At 40.4% G+C, this 16,203-nt stretch overlaps 1 protein-coding gene across 1 annotated transcript in view; it reads right to left on the minus strand.

Annotated features, from left to right (window-relative positions):
- zbbx (zinc finger, B-box domain containing) overlaps nucleotides 1-16,203 on the minus strand; it is a 72,508-nt gene that overhangs the window by 9,461 nt on the left and 46,844 nt on the right. The window contains exons 15-20 of the mRNA XM_085371378.1: nucleotides 13,904-14,124; nucleotides 12,385-12,453; nucleotides 11,817-11,985; nucleotides 6,988-7,143; nucleotides 4,817-5,005; nucleotides 4,586-4,655 (exon numbers count right to left, since the gene is read on the minus strand). Coding sequence (XP_085227504.1) covers nucleotides 4,586-4,655; nucleotides 4,817-5,005; nucleotides 6,988-7,143; nucleotides 11,817-11,985; nucleotides 12,385-12,453; nucleotides 13,904-14,124 — 874 coding nt within the window. The remainder of the gene's footprint in view (nucleotides 1-4,585; nucleotides 4,656-4,816; nucleotides 5,006-6,987; nucleotides 7,144-11,816; nucleotides 11,986-12,384; nucleotides 12,454-13,903; nucleotides 14,125-16,203) is intronic.

The following is a 16,203-nucleotide window of genomic DNA, read 5'->3' on the forward strand; positions in this document are numbered from 1 at the left end:
CAGCACGACAAGAGACTGATCGCAGTCCTGGAACGGCTCACAAAAGCTGGGGTGACATTGAAAAGTGAGAAGTGTGAGTTTGCAAAGACCTCAATCAAGTTCCTCGGACAGATCATCGATGCTGCAGGAGTCAAAGCAGACCCGGAGAAAGTGAAAGCAGTCAGCAACATGGAAGCGCCCACGGATGTGGGTGGAGTGAGACGATTCCTAGGAATGGTTAATCATCTAGGCAAGTACCTTCCCCACTTAGCAGAGAAAACACAGCCGTTGAGAGAACTACTCAGTACCAAAAACATGTGGTGTTGGAGTGAGGCTCAACAAACAGCATTTGACAACATTAAGGCAGAACTGAGTGAACCACCGAACTTGGCACTCTACAACCCCAAAGCACAAACAACAGTATCAGCTGATGCATCCTCCTATGGACTAGGAGCGGTGCTACTTCAGAAACAAGAGGATGACGCAACCAAACCAGTGGCCTTCGCTTCAAGAGCATTAACCCCCACGGAACAGAGGTACGCTCAAATAGAGAAGGAAGCGTTAGCCATAACCTGGGCATGTGAGCGATTCTCTGATTTTCTTATAGGCATTGAGTTCCATGTTGAGACAGATCACAAGCCTTTAGTACCACTTTTGGGCTCCAAGAACTTAGACGAACTGCCACCACGAGTACAAAGACTGAGAATGAGATTAATGCGGTACTCTTTCACCATCTCACATGTCCCAGGCAAACACATCGCAACTGCAGACGTGCTGTCCAGAGCACCAGAAAAAACTGTTTGTGACGAGACATTAAGAGACGAAATGAACCTGTATGCACATCAGGTGATTTCAGGTCTTCCTGCAACAGAGGAGAGACTACAACAAATAAGAGAGCAGCAAGACAAAGACGAAACACTAAAACAAATCAAACTCTACTGCAAGAATGGCTGGCCGGACAAACTCAAAATACCAGGTCCATGTTTCCCATACCACCAGCATGCAGGGGACCTGACTGTTGAAGATGAACTTCTCCTAAAAGGTATGCGTATAGTTATCCCAAAAATATTACAAAAAGATGTTTTGACACGACTGCACACAGGTCACCAGGGCATTGTAAAGTCCAGGGAACGAGCCAAGCAGTCGGTATGGTGGCCAGGACTGAGCTCTCAACTACAACAGCTGGTAGCAGAATGTGAGACGTGTGCAAAGGTGAGACAGCAACCCAGAGAAACACTCATGCCAACTGAGTTTCCTACACGGCCGTGGGAGTTAGTTGGTGCTGATCTTTTTGAGTGGAGTAACAGCCAGTATTTGGTTGCAGTGGACTATTTCTCACGATACATAGAAATAGCTAAGCTGTCCTCTACCACATCAGCAGCAGTGATTGACCACTTAAAGTCCATATTCGCACGCCACGGCATTCCAACAGAGTTAAGGTCGGATAACGGTCCACAATTCTCCTCAGAACATTTCCAAAAGTTTGCTTCAGGGTGGGGCTTTGCCCACACCACTTCCAGCCCGAGATTCCCTCAGAGCAATGGTGAGGCTGAAAGAGCAGTGAGAACAGTAAAGAGCCTTCTACAGAAAGAAGGAGACCCATATCTTGCTCTCATGGCATATCGCGCCACACCACTTGCCAATGGACATAGCCCTGCAGAGCTTCTGATGGGGAGGAAACTTCGTACCACAGTTCCCATACTTCCATCCTGCCTCAACCCAGGCTGGACAAACATCACTAAACTGAGAGAGAGAGAAGGGAAGGAGAGAGAAAAACAGTGGAAATGGTTCAACAACAGACACAGAGCACAAGACCTCACAGGACTACACCCAGGAGATCAAGTCTGGATAACAGACATGAAAACAAATGGAACTATATCAGGCAGAGCAGAGACGCCGCGTTCTTACCTTGTTGAGACCCCGAGAGGACTTCTACGTCGAAACAGGAGCCATCTCATCACACTAAAAGAGACCAAGACGGAACCGACAGAACAGCAGATCCCTGTCATACCAGAAGACAGCAGCAGCCCGGTTTCGAACCAGGCACAGCAGTGTCTTACACCACCGAATGACCGGATTACTGAGAAAAGATATCCCACCAGAGACAGAAACCCACCGAGGTACCTTAAAGACTTTGAAGTAGGTAGTAGGTACTCTCGAGCACCTGAGTGACCAGCCAGGGGCAGAATAATCCCCTCACTCAGCGGAAGGATTGGGAAGTCTACCCCACCTTCATAGTTGGATAAGTTCACACAGTTAAATAAAATAATTGTTATAAAGTGGAAACAATAAATGTCCGTTACAGAATAAAAGTTAACGTAACAGCATTGAAATATTCAGCTACAAGTTAAGTTGCAGTGAATGTAGTGTTGACATAAATGTGGATTAGCACAGGAAACATTATGGTTATAATGTACTCAGAAAGGGGGATGTTATGGTAAGGACTAACTCAAGGGTTCATGCAGCACCCTCTGGTGGTTGTGCCGTGTGTATTGTATGTTGCAGTTTGGCAATAAAGGGAGTCGCCACGATAAGACAGAGCTGTCCCAGTGTCGTTTATGGCGTTGCTATTAAAGTCACGAGAGCTACCAAAACATCTTGGGTCGAGCTTTTAACCACTTAAGCCCTCCTTTATAACCATGTAACCCACCAGTAATTTCCTTTCACCTTTAGCTCTTCCTGTCATATGAAGCACAGCTATCGAGGGCTACAGTGACTCTCAGTTGTTTACTTTTGGGTCGCACTTCACCAACTGCTAGTATCTCCGTTAGAGTGCTTTCATAGCCTGATTGTACTCAACAGTTATCAAAAATTATTATATTTCATGCATGTTTTGCAAAGCACTGTGTTTTGTCAGTGGTTCTTTTTATGTAGCTCCCTTTTTATGCAGTATATTGTCATCAGAGGCGCACACCCTGCTCTTGCTCTTAGACACATATGGGTTTGTTTCATTGTAGTGCACACGAGGGAACATAAATGTAAGGTGTCGCTATATCAAAGATATTACCATATGACACTTTTATATCGTGCCAAAATGCATACTGGTATTCTCATGGCTATGATATGGCACAGCACTAACACAGACTGTTTCACAACCTAAAGCTGCTCTCAAAGACGAGCATGACTCGTACATGCTGCTGCATCCTCATACAGCTGCAAAACGTGAAGTAGTTTTTTGGTTTGGACTCATATAGTGTAACTACTAATAAAGCAAAAGCAGATATTCAGTTCTCACAATCCACCAACTGTGGTGGACGTCTGCCAAGCAACCAGAGACAGCTGAGTAAAAGCAGCGCAGATGATAAATAGTTGTCTATGCACACAGACCGCCCATAATATGCTGTGACAGCATTCGCTATTGTGTTGTGTGGGTGTACCTTGGAGTGTACATACTGTATACTATTACTGGAATATTCACTAAAACAAATGCATATTTTATATGCAAAAATGCACTCAAGTTTTCCTGATTATACCATTATTCAATATGTTTTGCAGCAGAATCTACATTACAGCTGAAATCCATTTACATACATTTACTCTGAAGTCAACGGGGTCTGAAAGAACAGCATCTCATGAAGACGGTTCATTGACCCTATACAAAAAAAAAAAAACTTGCTGAGTTGAACTGGCAAAACACACTGTACCTAATAAAACAATAATGTTACAGCTGTGTCAACTAACTGCATGACAAGATCCTGTCATCATGAAAATCCAGTGTTTCTGCATACTCAATAAATTGGACAATGTCACAAGAGTCCAATCTGCATATTAGGAGGAAAACCAGGTGAGGGTGGAAGCACAAGAGCTGCCTATAAAAAACAAAAACAACATGATACCTGTGAAGCTGAACCAAAGTAGCCAGATTAAGTCCATCCTAAGTGTGTGTTTGTGTATGTTTTAGGATGTAAGGAGCTGTTTTGGGAGCTCTCACTGTAGTATGCGTTAATCCGTTTATTACACGTCTCAAAGTGATATTCACAGTGCTCCGCTCAGCACAAGGCCTCTAGCGCAGATTATGCCCGCTCCACAAACACAAAAAAACATCAATAATGCACAGGCACACACACTCAGAGTCAGTTTCTGATATACAAAACCACACTGACACACTTCCTCTTTCTTTTCACACGCATACTCACATTAAGCAGCACATTAAGGCTGGATACCCAACATGCTGTCAAAGCTAAAGTCGTTCTGCTGCTAACGATCCATTACACACTCCACATATCCGACAGCGAGAGGCATTGATGCAGTACCAAAAAAAAAAGAGGGATTACCCCCTGTCGTGGCCACTGGATTGGTAGTGGTGTGTGAGAAAGTGTAAGGGGTGAGATTCTAAGGTGGCCATGGTGAAAAGACACAGACACACAGTATGAAAACGGGAAGGTACGACACTTCACTGTTTGATTCGCACACTGGAGAAACTCACATTTGCCTTTCAGGATATCAACATCAAATGGACATTTGAACAACTGCCTAAGCATTTCTAGGTCAACTAACAACAAAAACATATACCCTCTTTATGATAAGCTCATCCTTGATGTGATCCTCGCACAAATACAATTGAAAGGCATGAGGGTAATCAAATTTAAGGATGTGTGTTACAAACCGTTTGGAAGCGGGATTACTGCATTCATCCTGACTTCCACTGTGTTCTGTACCAGTACCTGGAGTGCCTGCTTGGGATGGAATATTTAAGAAAGGTTAAGAATTAATGGTTTAAATCACTCTTGTAATTCATAATTCATTCAAACACTTACTGTATTATTTTCTATGATCATGATCTGTAAAATAATATACTGATCACAGATAGCTATATCATGTATATGTGATTGCATACATGAAGGTTTTTGGTCTGCGCTCTTGACCATGAGTCTTAGCTCCTGCTCCAGGCTGCTCAGAGCATGTGCAGTTGTGTCTCTCTCCAGGTCAGGGTCCTCACAGCCCATCTGGTCCACATTACAGATCTCCATGATCTCTCTGGCTGCTTGGGACAATGGACAAAATACTGGCGAGAATTCTGAGTCCACTGTGGGAATAAAGAAACAGCGAGAAAAAGGAGGGGACAAGGAATGAGAGGTTTGGCAACGGACAGTGCGAAATAGTTAATGCATACTTGCTAGATAGCCTGAAAGCAGATATGGAATAAAAGCCAAACAGGGAAATGGGTAGAGAAACGCATAAGCTGTGAATAAGGAAGGATGGAATGATGATCATGAGGCTGTACAGTAAAAGGTATTTTCTGAAAACAGCTACAGAGAGAGTGAGTGTAAGAAGTAGATAAGAACAGGTGTAGAGGAAGAATGGAGAAGGTAAGAAGAAGATGGTATGTTGCTCAGGATTCAAGAAAAAAGGGTCGATCACAACTGTCAGTGGAATGAGTGGTGTCTCATCCCACTCCTGTGTGAGCCACATCAAATTGAATCAGATTGAACATCCATCTCCACCTGCTCACAGTAAATTACATTGAGGCCCCCACTGAGAAGCTATGATAGTGTGGGTGTGTATGTGTGGCTGCAGCACACTGATTCCTCATGCTGCGTGCTGTCTAACCAGTTTCAGCTTCAGTGTTAAATCTTTCAGTCTTTCAATCTTCCATTGTCTCCTCACCTAGCCCTCCCTCCACCCACTCTCAGTGCCTGCCTCTGTCTTTCAACTGGCACAGAACCTCCACTTAGTGCTTCACAACCACCTGCACTGTCAAACTAAGCAGCATGGGAAGAATGATGCATGCAGGGGAGTGCTTCTAACGCATGTGGACACACACATACCTCTAGACTCGATTTATTTCAATTTTAAAGCAGATGGCGCACACATATTTAGATTTCTGCTACTGATAAATCTCTGTGCCAGATTTAAAATGTATGAAGTGTAAAATGAAGAAGACTGAACTTTGATATCACTCAAGCGTTCCTTTGGAAGGTCAGATTTGAATAATTCCATTCTGCATGGACTGTATGTGGGATATGTTAATAGCCTTAAGACAAATTGAGATGTAATACCTAACATATGCATCTTTTTCATGTGATATATTATTATAATTGTACTGTAGGTATAACTGCTGTATGGAACACACTACAGTAAAGTATGGAGGGGAAAAAAGGAAACCAAATGCTGTGAACTTTAAAAAGAGTTCCCCACTTACAAACATGCTCAGGGGCACAATGCTATTTTAAAACATTAATTAATGGCACAAGGGAGCCAAAGCACAGATGTTTTGGCGAGAAGCCTTCTTCTGTGTGCTGTCAGACAGCACATTGGAGCGGCACACTGACAAAACAGCACAAGGAAGCACTCTGAGAGGGAACTTGCCGAAACATCAGTGCTTAGGTTCCCTTGTGAATTAAAAATACAGAAAAAATGGTGCACACTCATTTTGATAGAATAGTTAAATATGTTTCAAAGTTGTTTTTATTTATTGTTTTTAACTAACGTACTCCTCCAACTTAAGTTTAAGCATTCAATCTGACAAGACTATTAATTGAGTGTAGCTTATGTGGGCCTCAAGAGTTGGAACTCTTGGATAAGATTAATTTAAAAAAAGACTTATGAAAGCAGGTTTAAATACTTTGACAACATGGAAAGAAGTGAGTTAGGCAAAATAATACAGAGAACTGATCAACACCGAGAGGGAATTAGAAATCTCACTGAATAAAACAATTTACTCTCTGGTCTTTCAGGTTTCTATGTGTGCAAATATGCATCAGCATAAAGAGATTAATGCACTGTTTCGTGTATCTGTATGAAAGGATGTATTCCTGGATCAACCCACAGTCCTGCATGTGTACGTGCTCAGTATAAGTGGATAATATGTCTGTTCACAACCAGCACAAACATTGAAATAGTGTTTCTATATGCAGAGATATAGTGTATTAATTGTGTCCACAATAGAATTCTGTGTGTGTAAATAAATAAAAAGCACAAAGAACTCTGTGTACCTGAAAATCTTCACATAGACACAAACAAAATACTCACAAGCACTCATGACAGCGCAAATACACTTCCACTCACCAGATGTTCCCAGTTCATCTGCTGATACTTCTCCTGTCCTGGATGAGTGAATCTGAATTCCAGTTGGCTGCCTGTGGTTGTCCTTCATCACACCGAAAACCAGGTGTTCCTCATTTAAAGCTCTGAAGCTGCTGCTTAACCCATAACTTTGTAACCCTAAATGAGTTAAAGGAAAAGTTAAAGACGGGTCATAGCACACCTCACCCAGAACAGCCATGCATACAGGGAGTGCAGAATTATTAGGCAAATGAGTATTTTGCCCACATCATCCTCTTCATGCATGTTGTCTTACTCCAAGCTGTATAGGCTCGAAAGCCTACTACCAATTAAGCATATTAGGTGATGTGCATCTCTGTAATGAGAAGGGGTGTGGTCTAATGACATCAACACCCTATATCAGGTGTGCATAATTATTAGGCAACGTCCTTTCCTTTGGCAAAATGGGTCAAAAGAAGGACTTGACAGGCTCAGAAAAGTCAAAAATAGTGAGATATCTTGCAGAGGGATGCAGCAGCTTCTGAAGCTTGATCATCGAACAATCAAGCGTTTCATTCAAAATAGTCAACAGGGTCGCAAGAAGCATGTGGAAAAACCAAGCCGCAAAATAACTGCCCATGAACTGAGAAAAGTCAAGCGTGCAGTTGCCAAGATGCCACTTGCCACCAGTTTGGCCATATTTCAGAGCTGCAACATCACTGGAGTGCCCAAAAGCACAAGGTGTGCAATACTCAGAGACATGGCCAAGGTAAGAAAGGCTGAAAGACGACCACCACTGAACAAGACACACAAGCTGAAACGTCAAGACTGGGCCAAGAAATATCTCAAGACTGGTTTTTCTAAGGTTTTATGGACTGATGAAATGAGAGTGAGTCTTGATGGGCCCGTGGCTGGATTGGTAAAGGGCAGAGAACTCCAGTCCGACTCAGACGCCAGCAAGGTGGAGGTGGAGTACTGGTTTGGGCTGGTATCATCAAAGATGAGCTTGTGGGGCCTTTTCGGGTTGAGGATGGAGTCAAGCTCAACTCCCAGTCCTACTGCCAGTTTCTGGAAGACACCTTCTTCAAGCAGTGGTACAGGAAGAAGTCTGCATCCTTCAAGAAAAACATGATTTTCATGCAGGACAATGCTCCATCACACGCGTCCAAGTACTCCACAGCGTGGCTGGCAAGAAAGGGTATAAAAGAAGAATTGAGATTGAGAACCTGTGGTCCATCATCAAATGTGAGATTTACAAGGAGGGAAAACAGTACACCTCTCTGAACAGTGTCTGGGAGGCTGTGGTTGCTGCTGCACGCAATGTTGATGGTGAACAGATCAAAACACTGACAGAATCCATGGATGGCAGGCTTTTGAGTGTCCTTGCAAAGAAAGGTGGCTATATTGGTCGCTGATTTGTTTTTGTTTTGTTTTTGAATGTCAGAAATGTATATTTGTGAATGTGGAGATGTTATATTGGTTTCACTGGTGAAAATAAATAATTGAAATGGGTATATATTTGTTTTTTGTTAAGTTGCCTAATAATTATGCACAGTAATAGTCACCTGCACACACAGATATCCCCCTAAAATAGCTAAAACTAAAAACAAACTAAAAACTACTTCCAAAAACATTTAGCTTTGATATTAATGAGTTTTTTGGGTTCACTGAGAACATGGTTGTTGTTCAATAATAACATTATTCCTCAAAAATACAACTTGCCTAATAATTCTGCACTCCCTGTATATTGGATTCATAAAAATGCATACTTCTTGTTCTCTTGCAGTTGCTCTTTAAAAAAATATATCATCGCACACTTTCACATTCTGATATTGTCCTTTACATGCTTTTAAAAAGGACTCAGAATATCTGGATCCAAAATGTACAAAATACAAAGAGACAGATCATTCACTGTCACGCTGCTATCAGTTGGACATATAGCAGGCAATTGGAAACTGCAATGGATTTTCTTCGCTATCTAAGTCTAGTTTGTGACCTTTCTACAGCACTACCACATGGAAAAACATTTTTGGCTATGACTGAATATGAATGCAGCAGACTATAAAACTTGCAAGATGACAAAACAAAATACAAATATTTATTTCATTTTTGTTTGATAATTAAAGTAAAACTATTTTACACTGTATTTGTTAAGTATACAAATCACTGTAATCATCAATAGTTCATAAAATGTGGTATTTCAAAGGTACTTAATAGTAGTTCATAATAACAAAAGGATGCTGAATCAATTTTAGGATTTTTATGAGATGTTATTCCACAAATATTGTCACATACACACGAATGAGCCCCTTCAAAGGCTTCTGCAGATTTAAATACTCATTCAAGTTAACAGAGCTGACAAAACAAGGTAAAAAGAAACACACACACACGGCTGTAAGGAGATAACATAATCTACTAGCCTAAGTGACTTATATAGATTAATTCAAGTAAATTAATTTGATAAAATAATCCATTTGTCTATTTATCAGCAGAAACTGTACTAAACAAATATTGCTTAACAAGCTGCTCAACCAGTCCTGACAGCTGCAATGCAATTACTGCTGTTTTCAGCTCTCTCTCCTGTGGTCAGCTAATTAATTAATTGATTAATACTACTGACTGGAGAACATACTTACTACTCAAAATCAGCTGAAAATAAATAAGAGGGAAAGGGCGAGCAGTCGCATAACAGTTTGTCATCTCGAAAGAAAATGGAAAAGGCTGAAGCTAGTTTGGAAAACACACATAGATTTAAAGGGACCATTCTACATGTGTGGTGTGCGTGCGTGTGTGCGCGCATATGTGTGTGGGTCATTATCCTTCCTATTTGCCTGCCTGACTCTCTCTGTCTTTCCTTTTGTTGGACTCGATGCACATTTTGACAGAAACTGCACACTAACAACCTAATTTTCTGACTGATGAGGTGACAGGGAGTACGGAAAAAGGGACAGCAGGGTGAAACTGTAGAGCAGCAGACATATAAAACCTGTTGGATTGCAGTCTTGCCAACGAAAAAAAGGAAAGAAGATAAAAACAGAATAGACAGATGGAGGGATGGAAGGACATAAATGAGTGTGAAGTGTTGTCAAGGTGATATTCCTCCTTTCTAACCTTTCTCTCTCATTAACTTTGGAGGTTTAACGATGGTGGCAGAGACAGAGCGGGATTTGACGAGAGGTTGGCTGCATGGTGCGAGGAGGCTAGCGGTGCCCTTGTGGGAGTCTCTCACCGTCAACCCTATTCATTTAACGCTATACTAAGAACTATGTGATTTGATAAATGGCATTCAAGTACTGTATGTGGCTGCTAGACTTCCATATGTTATGATGTTCAGTGCGAGGGGCATAAACACATATCCAATTTACAAATTATTAGTTTTGAAGCATTTCAAATGTCCATTTTGCAATCACAAATAGAACATTAATGCTACGCTCAGAAGGCAGTTTTCTCAGTGGCTACAGCATGGTCTACCACCTGCAGTTAATGTGCAACATTCTTAAAGCCATTTTGTTACAGAAGGGAAGGTGTAACAAACAAGAAATAAACACCAAAAGCAGGAGATAAAAGTCCACATCGTCTCCCAAAGGCAAATGACAGCGATAGGTAATAAGTAATATACTATTACATACAAACCTTACTGCATACCATGACTATGCAACCATAACTAGTTAGCCACAATATTAAAACCACCTGATTAATACTCAGTAGATTGTCTTGGTTCCACCAAAACACCTCTGTCCTGTTAAGGGGAGGTCTTGGGGTATCCTACAGAGTCTTGCATCATTACACTGGCAGACGATAATTTGGTTCCTCTGGGTTGTGGTTTGTTACCTCTGTTGGTGTAGAATCTGATGAATCAATGCCATGACCATTTCACTGTGTTCCTTGAGTGATTATGGGAGAGTTTTTCTAGTGTGATGAGCCACATTGTCCTGCTGGAGGCCAATGCCGGTGTGTATTGATGTCATTGTGAGGGGCCCAACAGTTCTAAGGTGGGTGGGATACATGTTACAGTAACAACTACATAAATACCCAGTTCCATAGTACCCCAGCAGGAAAATACATTGTCAAAAAATACAAGAGATGATCACTTCACTTGTCAGTAGTTTTAATATTGTGGCTGATGTGTGTATTTGAACAGGATCATACACTTTAATTTCATTTGGATGTAACATTATCACAATACGTAACCTTTTTTAGCTTTCTGTGTTTTAAAGTTCCTCTTAAACTAAAGTAAAATTTCTGTGATGTGTCAAGGATGCAGGCTTTATTACTACTTTGTGACTTGTGAGTCTTTTGTGATGAAATATCGACATTTTAGGCAGGTAGAATTAGGCGTGAGCCTGTGTTTTCCTAAAGTTAAGAAAAGTGAGGAGCTAAATATAGGTAGAAAGAAGCACAGAGGTTACAAAGCATTTGAAAGCAAAGGCTTGCACACACTCACATACAACACAAAACAAAACGGCATCACAGGAAAGCTCCCTTTGGACCCACCAGCAGTAAATTATCAGTGTTGTCCCCAATCTCTCGTTTTTCACCAAGCAGCCAGCACTCCTCTGGGTTTAAAACTCATTTTCGTGTGTCTTGTAAGCTCTACATTTTTACATATTTGTTCTAAATCCTATTATGAGGCCTTAGTGACATGAATAACTCTCGCAAATTGGAAAGTATCTCCAGGCAAAAGCTGGACACAGAGGTAATCTTCACAATCTAATCTCATGAAGCACAATAGCAGCAACCACACTTTCTGATGTCGTTTAAAGGAAAAACAGGATGGCAATTGAAGAAATTGAAGCATAAAATCTCAAGCACACTATTCATACACATTAAAAGACTTTCCCTTTTTAACCTACCTGTTGGGTCTGAATCACGCAGTGGAGACTGGCATGTGTGAAGTGGGTCACAGTGTGCATGTTCTGGTGTCTCTGGTTGACTGGCAATCATATCCAAACCTAGAGGCGAAAACCCATGCAGATCACAGAAATGCTCTGATCCAGACCCAGCACTCTGGTTGTGCATTACCTGAGGGTATACACAAACAGATGGAGGAACACAGGAGAAGGGGGGATGGAAGGAGGAAGGGGGGAAGCAGTAAAAAGGGGAATGACAAAAGGAAAACAGTGAGAAAAAACAGGTCATGTTAGGATGAGATAGTAAGTTGATACACGCAGAGACATGGAAAGAGAGTAACGTACAGTGGAATACAAAATAAAAGCTTGCTCTTAAAACTATCTGTGAATACAGTCCTTCCTGAATCAGTCCAAAAAGATAAAACAAGAGAGCAAACAATATTAATTTAACTTCAAGCTAGGTAAGCATGTTAAATTTGTATTTTTCTGTTTAGAATGTGCAAATACATATAAATGAGCTAGCTACTGTTCCCTCTCTCATCCAAACTTGATGAATTGATTTTTAATTAACCCTTGGAGCTGGCGAGAGCATCTCACAATAGTGTGGTGGGTTCGCTGTCGTCCCTTTGCAAGTGTCGTCCTGTGAGACAGAAGAAAATGTGGAAGCTCTGTTTAGATAAGATTAGATCTGATGCATTAGCATGCTAGCCTTGCAAGACATTGCAGATGGGCTGGGAGAGTATAGAAAGAAAGGCATGTGGGAATAGTGCCACACAGAGCAAGAAATGAGCAAGGATGGAGAATGACAAGAGGAAGACGGGGTAAAAGAAAGGAGAGGCAACACAACACAAAGAAACAGCAAGAGACCAAATACAATGATAGTGTGCTGCAAAAAAGGAAGAAAAAAAACCTTGAGATCTCTTTGTGCAGACCAATAGCTCCTCATAATAAGAAGGATGATGACTAGCTGCCTGAACTATAAAACTAGCCAACTGTTAGTAAAGTTAAAATAAAAGAAAAGGGCAGAAGGAAAGAAAAAGATTGAACAAAGGAAAGAGACAGAGAGAAAAACATACACAGAGGACCAAAGAGGTGGGTCCAGAGAGAGGGAGTGAGAAAAAGACAGAAATACCATCTAATCATTTTATGAGCAGTTTGATTCAGGTCCAGAGGCCACAGATAACCACCACCTTTACAATCATGAGCCTCATTTTATTCCAGCTTTTTAATAAAGCACTACCCTCCTTATTTTTTTTTCATTCCTCTGTCACAGTATAAAGGATTCATACCATTAAATGGCTGATAAGTCATTTGGGACCATTCAAGCACTGCCTTTTTAATCCACTCTGTTACTCTTTTCTTCCCTCAATGGTTTGCACCTTTAACACCACAGCTTTAGATGTCTCTGAGCTATAGATGAATAATGTAAAGTAATTAGTGTGATACAAATGTTATCTAATAGATCAGGTCAGCTACAATAAGAAACTCTAACTGTATGTCGCTGAAGCCTTCTCATTCAGTGCAGTGATTATGTCTAGTGTAATGAACTTCAAAAAGTTTTATTACTCAGCTTCAAGATATTTCCCAGATAAAGTTCAGTGGATGACTAGAATGACTCATTTGTTAATTCAATCAGTTATTTGTCAGCAATGAACCACTTATGCGAAGCAAAGGAGGTCATACAAGATTACTCATTTTGTGCAGTAAAAATCTCTGTGCGGCTAAAATGAGAGATATGCACCTCTGCATCAAAAACTTCTCACTTAATATTGTGGCTGAAAAATGTCTCAGTTAAGGTCATTATTGGACAATTTAAATGAGTCACACAGAAACAATGGTCGCAAATAGAATGGTTAAAAAGTTAATAGGTTAAGGTTCAAGTTACACCAGCAATAAAGACAAATCTGTTTTGTATTCGTTCCTGATTGTCAATTTGGCAGCCACTTACGAAGTTCAGCCATTTGCAATTTGCATAATATTCCTTCATTAGGAGAAGACTGATTCAGAGAAAATAATGCAATGACAGCTCTGTAATCCAAGGCTCCCTCTTTCAAGAACCAAAAGCAACTGGGAATACAGTAATATGTTACCATGGATAGTTCTGGCAGCTCTTCTGACTTATCAGTCTGCATGTCTTTTGTTGTTTCTGTCTCTGCAGGAACAAAGGAATCTTCTAGATGAGATATGGCAGGATTCTCTTCTCTGGAGCTCCCTCTCATTAAACGCCCTTGCATCTGTGAATCTTCATCTGAAGTATCTTCTTCAAGTGGATCCAGACCCAGGCTATCACTGGACATATCATCGCCACTGTCTTCAGGCGAAAATCCAGGAATACATGTTTAGAGAATGAAAGGTTTATTTTAAGTTATGATTACAATAAGTTGTTTGTTGTTTCATAGACTATGATTGTTGACTTTGATCTAAAATGCTATGGCATTATTATTATTATTATTATTATTACAGAATTATTGTCATCCAAACAATGTTGGACTAAAAACTGTTTATTATGACTCAAACCACAGCAGCAGGATTTTCATCTCTATGATGCAATGAAAACTACAACAGCCCTTTCACATGGCACTGCTCTGGCTGCTGCATTCTGGTTGTAATATGTCATTTTTAAGAGCACTCATAGTCTTTACGTATACATTAATTTTGCATTTCTATGGGCCACATGAACGTATGTCACGCTATGTTGCGGTGACAACGGCATGCACATGTGCCCAGCTGGTGCACTTGAACTGTACTTTGTTCCATGCAGCAGGAAACTTGGCTATGTATGGTGCAAACCATAGAAAAGAATGGGTCTCAGAACACAAGGGTGCCTTTATCATGTTTCATATGAAAGGGCCTTAAAGCTTTAATAAGCTGAAGAAGCAAGCTTTTAGAGTTACACCAGCTGAGAAGCTACAGTAAGTGGCAGAAGGATCCAAGAGGAAAGCACAGAGGAGATGGATGAACAGGCAGGTGTGAAAACTAAAAGTAATACCAGGAACAGATCTGACAGAACAAGCCATTATGAACTTACAGCCCAGACTTTAGTCAAATTCAAAGTCTTTTAGTAATGTTTTTTTCTGAATAAAACTGCACTTAGCAAACCATAACCATTACATACACATTCAGGACTGGGACCGTAATGTGTACGCAAATAGACCCAAACAAAAAGAGTAAGGAAAAAACTCAAATAAATACTTTACTTTTGAGCTGTGTAAATACTCCCACACAGCTCAAAATACTCCTTTGAGCACAAATCTTTGATTGTTCAGTTACAAGAGTTAATTGGCTAGTAGTAGTACTAAATGTTTAGTGATATTCATATAAATGTACACAGCAAATAAAGTCTGTTCCTATCTTTCCAACCATTTGTTTTGGGCATACATCTGTACACATTGAGATGCATGACATTAACTATGAAGTTCACTGAAAGTACTCTAAGAGGGAAGGGCAATTCTCTGCTGCGTAATTACCTTCCTGTCTGTTCTAGCTTTATGTCAGGTATTTACTTAAAAACTAAACATTAATCAATACTAATAAAAAGAAAAAGAACACTTTTTATGGCTGGATCTAAATTGGCTTTGACAGCCCAGTGGAATAAAAGAAAGCCATTACTGCTAAGATCCACAAGCAGTTTATTCATATAAACTGCCTGACCAGTGAGAATTGTGTTCAAACTGTGGCATGACAAAGTGTTCTATTAGGAATCACTTTACTGCAAAGACCTGTGCTTCCCCATCCATAAACATGGACATTTCTTTCTCCTATTTTCTTTCTCCTATTTGTGATCCAAATTTGACTCCCCAGACATTATTGTCTGGTCTCGAGAAATCTCAGCAAATGCCTTGAAATGCAAAATGTATCAAATCAATTTATGAGAAATAGACTTCATAATAGAAGTATTCTCTATGTACAAATTGTAGCTATGCAGTGGAAAGAATATTTAGGAAGTAGGGCATATAGAGATGTATTTGCCTTTGCATTCAGGCAGACTTTAAACTACTAACAGAAATATCAGACTATGTAATTATTACTTGCTCGAAACAGTTTCTAACCTCTATTACCCGGTTATTTGGAAAGTATTTGTTACGCATGCCCTTTACCTCTGCTTTTCAACCTTGTTAGCGAGTGACCTTGTACCAAACCCTCCTTGGCCATTAAAGCTGAGGTGGAAATGTCATATCATATGATCTAAGAGCTGTTAATTGTATGAGGTGTAAATTGGCAATGCTTCTTCACAAGATAAGGTAACAATTAAATCTCTCATCTCATCTGCATTTTGTTAGAGTGAATCTAGAGTAGATCTGTAGTTAAAGCCAGACAGATCACCGCGGAGTAGTTTGCCAATTTATAGCTGCAAGAATAAAAACAAAAGTGACATGACATGATAAGCATG

Source organism: Diplotaxodon limnothrissa, linkage group LG14 (assembly GCF_057381915.1).
Source record: "Diplotaxodon limnothrissa isolate DT_005_m linkage group LG14, D_limnothrissa_male_GT1.1, whole genome shotgun sequence".
In the NCBI taxonomy this organism is placed as follows: domain Eukaryota; kingdom Metazoa; phylum Chordata; class Actinopteri; order Cichliformes; family Cichlidae; genus Diplotaxodon; species Diplotaxodon limnothrissa.